We start from the raw sequence: 8,028 nt of genomic DNA on the forward strand, positions 1-8,028 counted from the left end.
CATATAATGCAGGGACTGGATGTCACACAGCAAGAACGATTCACATCTCTACAGCTCATTATAAAATGCAAGTGCAAATGTATCACTCAGCGGAGAATATCAAACCACAGCAGCATGTTATATAGAATACCTAAATGGAAAGTTATGTCAACCAGATTATACACACACACACACACACACACACACACACACACACACACACACACACACACACATACATACACACATACATACATACACACACATACACACACACATACACACACACATACATACACATACATACACATACATACATACATACATACACACACACACACACACACATACATACATACATACACACACACACACACACACACATACATACATACATACATACACACACACACACACACACACATACATACATACACACACACACACACACACATACATACACACACACATACATACATACACACACACACATACATACACACACACATACATACATACACACACACATACATACATACACACACATACACATACACACACATACACACACATACACACACACACACATATATACACATACACATATATACACATACACATACACACACATACACATATATACACATATATACACATACACATATATACATATATATATATATATATATACACATATACAGTTGTGTTCAAAATAATAGCAGTCAGACATCACTAACCGGATCAATCGCTGTTTTTGGTGGAAATGATATTTCTACATGGCAAATAATTTCCTAGCAGGTGTAGTAGAGTAATAGCAATCCAACAGACCCAACAGTCATGACATGCATGCTGCTGATTCTGTGTCATTGAATCACTCATTGAAAGGGGCGTGTTCAAAATAATAGCAGTGTGGAGTTCTATTAGTGAGGTCATTCATTCTTTGAAAAACAGGTGGCAATTATTGCCCTTATTTAAGGAAGGAAGGCAGCAAATGTTCTACATGCTGGTTACAGTGCATTTCTCTCTGAAATTCTGAGGAAAATGGGTCGTTCCAGACATTGTTCAGAAGAACAGCATACCTTGATTAAAAAGTTGATTGGAGAGGGGAAAACATATAAAGAAGTGCAGAAAATGATCAGCTGCTCAGCTAAAATGATCGCAAATGCTTTAAAATGGCAACCAAAACCTGAAAGATGTGGAAGAAAGCGAAAAACTACCATTGGAATGGATAGAAGAATAGCCAAAATGGCGCGGACTCAGCCAACAATCAGCTCCAGGAAGATGAAAGAAGGTGTGACGTTCCCTGTGAGGACTGTTACAATTAGAAGACGCCTATGTGAAGCCAAGCTATCTGCAAGAAGTCCCCGCAAAGTCCCACTGTTGGAAAAAAGACGTGCTGAAGAGGTTACAATTTGCCAAAGAGCACATTGACTGGCCTAAAGAGAAATGGCGCAACATTTTGTGGACTGATGAAAGTAAGATTGTTCTTTTTGGGTCTAGTGGGCGGAGACAGTTTGTCAGACGACCCCCAAACACTGAATTCAAGCCACAGTACACTGTGAAGACAGTGAAGCATGGTGGTGCAAGCATCATGATATGGGGATGTTTCTCATACTACGGTGTTGGGCCTATTTATCGCATACCAGGGATCATGGATCAGTTTGAATACATCAGAATACTTGAAGAGGTCATGCTGCCTTATGCTGAAGAGGAAATGCCCTTGAAATGGGTGTTCCAACAAGACAACGACCCCAAACACACCAGTAAACGTGCAACATCTTGGTTCCAGACCAACAAGATTGACGTTATGGAGTGGCCAGCCCAATCCCCGGATCTTCATTCAATAGAAAACTTGTGGGGTGACATCAAAAATGCAGTTTCTGAGGCAAAACCAAGAAATAGAGAAGAACTGTGGAATGTCGTCCAATCATCCTGGGCTGGAATACCTGATCACAGGGGCCAGAAGTTGGGTGACTCCATGCAACACAGATGTACAGCAGTTCTCAGAAACAGTGCGACTACAACCAAATATTCATTAAGTGATTCAAAGGAAAGCAAAATCTTCAAACATATTTCAGTTTATATAGTGAATGTTTGAGTTTGTAAAGAAGAATACAAACACTGCGATTTTTTTGAAATGTCTAATATTCACTTTTCTTCCATTTTTTTAGAGGAACAACACAAATTTGATCTATTTTTCTTCATGTTTTGATTTGGAATAGAATGTGTCGTGTTCCCAATGCATTTGTGTGGATGGAAATAAAAGCTATTAGAAGGATTTTCAGCTTTTTTCAACACACAGCTATTATTTTGAACACAACTGTGATATATATATATATATACACACACACACACACACACACACACACACACACACACACACACACACGTGTACCTCAGTTTATGAACGCCTCGGTTAAGATAATTTTCAGTTTACGAATGAAAATCCATTGAAAATAACGCCTTGGTTTATAAATTTTTCCGCAATACGGATTAATTGGTTTTTAATCCATTTACGAATTAATTTTTAATCATGTCCCTGTACAGTATTTATGCCTTTAAAGTGCACTTTATAAAGAGTTTTAAACAGATAAAAGACCTCCGGAACTCATTGATTGGTTTTCAGTGCATTCCTATGGGAAACTGTGTTTCCATTTACAAATTTTTCGCAATACAAAAAGTCCTGCAGAATGCATTAAATTCATAAACTGAGGTACACCGGTATATATATTTTTTTTCCCCACACCACAACAGCAAACATTATAACATGCTGGAACAGTACAGCATATCACCCAGAACATCCAATACAACAACACAATGGGGTTGATTTACAAAAATCTAACAGACTGTGCACTTTGTAAAGTGCAGTTACTCCAGAGCTTAGTAAATGAGCAGAAGCTCAGCTGACTTTCATTACCCAATCATGTGTAAGCAAAAATGTGTTTTTTTTCTTTTTGTTTGTTTTTTTTTTAAATTTTCCTTGCACCTGATTGAGTATTCTTTGCAAAGTGAAGCTTCCCCCCATTTACTAAACTCTGCAGCGACTGTACTTTGCAAAGTGCTCAGTCTATTTGCCTCTAGTAAATTCACCCCAATATGTCAGCCTGCAAGAATATCTTCAAATTAAATCAGGCAGCACCATGATATTTCAGCCACTTCAGCCCAAGCACCAATACGCAGAAATTAAACCGTACAAGTCCAACGTAGGGACAGGATGAGAAGGTTGCGCTCTGAACAGCAGCTTAGCTACCTTCCTGTCTTCTCCGATGTGCAAGAACACATCTTTGGTGGGCGAGTAGGCATATATCCAGCATCATGGCCACTATCTCTGGTCTCCCCCCCTTTCATGTTAGCGAGAAAAAGAATTGAGGCGGGGACCACAGAAACGAATGTTGCACTGTGCATATTGGGACAGATCTGTGGCACCTGGGAATGTGCTTCGGAGGCCCATGTCACTGGGGAACATAGCACTGCCCAAGGGAGAGGTTATCAGTCGCAGTCTCTAGAATTCTAACAACGGTTTGCTTAAATTAAAAAAAAAAAAAAAAAAACCCCACAGCTGACCTCACCTTGACTTTAAGTGATGGCACCAACAGAAATAAAAAACATTGTCAGATGTTTGAACCCATCCCCACCCAACCAACAATTGGGATTTGTTTGTGTTCTATTGGGAGAGTTCTTCTGTCAGGAAAAGAGAAAAGATCTCTCCAATATAGACAGCAATCAAAACCTGCAAAGGTTGTCACCCTCCCCAGTGACATCTCTAGGCAGGTGCAGGCCGCACCGGGTGACACCTACTGCACGGGGTGACACCGGACCCGCTCCACGAAAAGGTAAGTTGTAAAGCAAGCCGACAATCCCCGCAGGATGGATCGGATCTGCGGATTGGGGAGCTTAATGGATCAGAGTCCGATCCATTATGCTCAATTCGCAGATCCGATCCACTCTGTGGGGATCGTCGGGGGGGGTGTCACCAAATGTTATCGCACCGGGTGACACCAACCCTGGGGATGCCCCTGACCCTCCCTGTTCAGAACAAAATAAAACTCTATATACTCTGTACTGAAGGAATGCACACAGATCCCACCCATTAAAGTGAACTGTACACATTTTCCTGATGAAGTGGCCACTAAAGAGCCACAAAACGCGTTGATGGTGTTTTAACCTGTTTTTTGATCAATAAATACCGACCTTCCTGAAGAATCCAATTGGAAGCAGCTATTTAACGGGTGTCTCTGCTGACCACACATTGCTTCTATTTTGGGGCTTCATCACTTTTACTATTGTTCACCGGATGATCGCAGAATAGTCAGAACACCCCGATGATCATCCAGTGTGACTGCCCACACTATGCATGGAGATAGTTATATTCTCTACATGTACTGAATTGGGTTGTTGGACCTTAGGACGGGTATGCAGCAACCTGATCAATGTGAGTTTACACTTTTTGCCTACTTACAACTGAATATTACTCTAAATCTGGCCATAGATGGATCGAATCTCAGCCAGTTCTGCAGGGACCAGATGGGATTCGATCCATCTGTGGGCAAGCTGGTTGTACTGAAGTCGATCCATCGATTGATTTCAGAACAACCAGCCTGTCGGATTTTTAACATGCAATTACTGCCAGCGGCTATAACTGCTAGCACTGATCATTGTGTTCCGCTGGCAGGGAAGGCTCCCTGCTGGCAGAACACAGTAGCACTACGGTAGGGATTCCCCCATCAATACTGACTGTGTTGATGGGGGGAGTTGAACAATTTTCAGTGGAGTGGGTCCGGTGTCACCCCGTGCAGTAGGTGTCACCGGTGCGGGTCCGGTAGCATCGGGTCCGGTGTCACCCCGTGCAGTAGGTGTCACCGGTGCGGGTCCGGTAGCATCGGGTCTGGTGTCACCCCGTGCAGTAGGTGTCACCCGGTGCGGCCCGCACCTGCCTAGAGGTGTCACTGGGGAGGGTGAAAAACATAAAAGAACCCTCAAAGTGGTTCAGTAAAGCAAATTACATGTGAATAAGTATAAAGAAGAAAAATCAGTGCAAGTCCAAAAAAAGTCCTTATCCACCACACAAATCTTCAAATTCCTCAAAAGCAGTCACTGCGTGTAAAAGATATAATCTCCCCCTTTTGGGTATACACTCACCAGATAGACATGCCCCCCATTCTCATGGTTCGCTAAAATCACTCAAAGAATAACTTCCAATGGGAAGAAGATCAATTTTTATCGATCTTAGTCAAATCCTCCAATCACCACGTCCGCCATTCTCCAGAGTAAACAGACAGCACTTCACAGATTGGTGGATGTCTAATATGGAGGCACTTATGATGGTATACAAACCTTCTTAATATTCCTCTCTCAGGTGATCATACAAAGCACAATGTACCCCAATGGTGCAGTACAGAACAGCTCCTTTATTCACTAAAAACAGACAGCCACTTACAGACTACAAGCAAATCACAAGCCCAGAGATGTTGCAATCAGGTATAATCAAGTGTAGACACTAGTGGAAGTCGATGCCGTGCTCTCACCACCGCAGAATCCCATAAAATGGCGCTCCCGCGTCACTTCCGGTTACCGCACAGCCCTGCCCTGTAGTGGATGGAAAGAAAATTGCATAACTTATGACCTGCCTTAGGCTGGTCATATATTACACAATTTTCTTGTTCAATTTCCTTTAGATTTACTTTCAACTGTGTAGTGCGAGGTCCTGCCTGACCGCATACAAAAGAAAGTGTTTAGGTTTGACCTCATATTAAATGGTTTTGGTAAATCTAAAGGAAAATTGTACAGTGTATGGCCAGCCTTAGAAGGATTTCTCTAATGACCTTTTATCCCTCTTGGTCTCTGCTCACCTGAAGGAAGCACTATGGACCGATCTAAAATAAAACATTTGGCTAGGGTTCAGCTTTAGGATATTCAGCTTTGCTTGGATACTATTCTTCCTGCAATGTGCCAAAAGAACCAGTAAAAGTCTAAAGCTGTGCTTGTTAAAAACCTGCTGAAGACATTGTTGAGCCGCGTGTCTTACCTGCAGTGTAGCTGTGAGTTGCTTCGCAGTGCTTTCATAGCTTTCCAGCTTTCCTGCAATCAGTTTACTTTGTTTCCCCATAACCTGTAAAAAGCAGGCACAAAATACCACTGAAAATCAAGCTTTAGTAATGAAATGCTGCAAGACAAAGCGCTGGGGAGAAATATCAAAATCCTAGTGAAAGGGCTTCTCGGCCTTTTGGCTAAGATCAAGTGTAGTATCTGTTCTTATCAGTGTCCAGCAGGGGTGCTCCATGGTCGTCCTAGCTTTGCGGGGATGACTGGTTGTATAGTACCCCTGCTGGTATGATGGGGGCCCTGACGGCTAGTACCGGCTGGAACAGAAATCGAGGCGCCCACAGGCTGCTGGGGCCCGAGAGTAATTCCCCCGGGAAGACCGGAGGGGCCCAGTTCCTCCTGATTTGAATGGATCTACCTTGGTCTGGCCAGGGGCCGGGAGGGCAGAAGGTCCGCGAACCAGTGCCCCCTGAGTGGTCGCCTCAGGGGTGCTCTTAGTAGCACTTGGGTGTGGGACCCCAATTTGCGAAAAGGCACATGGTCACTAGTTCAAACACTTTTTCTGCACAGCGCCCTCAGGACAAGGCCTCCTGGCTAAGTTCGGGGCAGTTTTTGCTACAGGCCTCAGGGCCTGGTCTGTGCACATTTGGCACGACCACTTTTTATTTATTTTATTTATTATTTCTCCCACTGTTTGTCACTTTTTCACTCATGTGTGTGTTTTTTTTCTCACAGGATGGAGGGTGTGGGTCCTCGGGCCTACCCTGAAGTCTAGGGGGAGGATGTGTGGCCTTTTGGTTCCTTCCTCCCCTGTCCCTAGGGGGATTTCTCTTCGGGAGAACCCCCTGGCCAAGTACTGAGTGGCTGGCTTCGGCTGGCCACAAGGAACGGTGGTCCACCAGGCCTTTTGTCTAGGTGGACCAAATGGGAACCTTTCCCCTGTCAGGAGCTTCGTGCCCCGGAGGATCAGGGTAGAGGCCCATCCCCTTCGGGGGTAGGGCAAAGCACACCCCTAAGTGCACTTTTTTGTGTGGCGTCTTGCACTTGCACATTTTTTGTGAACACTTACGGGTTTTTTCATTTTTCGCACATTCGTGGACTTAAAAAAAAAGAAAACAAAAATCCTAGTGAAAGGGCATGCATGGAAACATTAGGGGTGTTTATAAACCCAGGAATCTTTCTACCCTTCGCTGCGCTACTAAGAGTGTGCACCAGCTGTTAAATCTAGAAATTTTGGTACAGAAGGGAAAAAAAAAAGAGCCTTATGTCTATATCACACAACACGTATTCCGTGTACCTGCATCTGTGAGAGCTGCTGCTGTACAACAAGGTAGCTGTCACATGTCACACGATGCAGGATCTCCTGGAACTCCATAGCATCCGACAGCCAAATCTTCAGCTCCTTCCCTTGCTCCAGAAAGGCCAAGAACCACTCCTCTACCATTATCAGCATGTACTGCCTGGAGCCAACAACGCACAGGGTCAATCACTTATTACAGAGACATTACCTGTTACTACATATCCACGGCTCAGAAGACGCACCTCTTCGCTTGTATAATGTGAAACTTGATGTAAAAAAGGAAACAAAAGGCTAAATAGAACGTTTTATTGTGACAGTGTTAAGTGCTGAAATCTAAACTTTAAAAATTGGTACAGAAATTAGATTGATGGAAATGCTCCCCACCCCCCCTTCCCAATACGCACACAAAAACATCTCCTTTCATAGGACCAGCAGCTGGCTCAGACTCTGAGCGAGTCGCTGACAGCCTGAGCCGGTTCCTCCCGCTCCCTCCTCAGCCCAGCACTCCAGTAAGCGCTGGAAGGGCAAGAGCAGAGAGCTGGTGACTCACAGTCACTGCTCTCTGCTCAGAGCGGAGGGGAGAACTGAGTGATCAGCAGTGTTTGATCGCTCAGTTCTCAGTGCAGAGATGGTGGGGGACAGATGCAGCTTTGGACCGATGCTGCATCCACCTAGGGGAGTACAAATATATATATATTTTTTTATAA

At 43.9% G+C, this 8,028-nt stretch overlaps 1 protein-coding gene and 1 pseudogene across 2 annotated transcripts in view; one reads left to right on the forward strand and one right to left on the reverse strand.

The window, feature by feature from the left end:
• The window catches only part of LOC149440045 (plectin-like), a 28,032-nt gene that overhangs the window by 2,250 nt on the left and 17,754 nt on the right, over positions 1–8,028 (reverse strand). For both annotated transcript variants that reach the window (XM_089658986.1, XM_089658987.1), the window contains exons 5-6: positions 7,319–7,481; positions 6,005–6,088 (exon numbers count right to left, since the gene is read on the reverse strand). In XM_089658986.1, the coding sequence (XP_089515112.1) occupies positions 6,005–6,088; positions 7,319–7,481 (247 nt within the window). The remainder of the gene's footprint in view (positions 1–6,004; positions 6,089–7,318; positions 7,482–8,028) is intronic.
• Positions 6,187–6,304, forward strand: LOC149440046 (U2 spliceosomal RNA; annotated as a pseudogene).

Source organism: Staurois parvus, unplaced genomic scaffold (genome assembly GCF_062004578.1).
Source record: "Staurois parvus isolate SC_StPar_1 unplaced genomic scaffold, SC_StPar_1.0 ptg001122l, whole genome shotgun sequence".
Lineage (NCBI taxonomy): Eukaryota > Metazoa > Chordata > Amphibia > Anura > Ranidae > Staurois > Staurois parvus.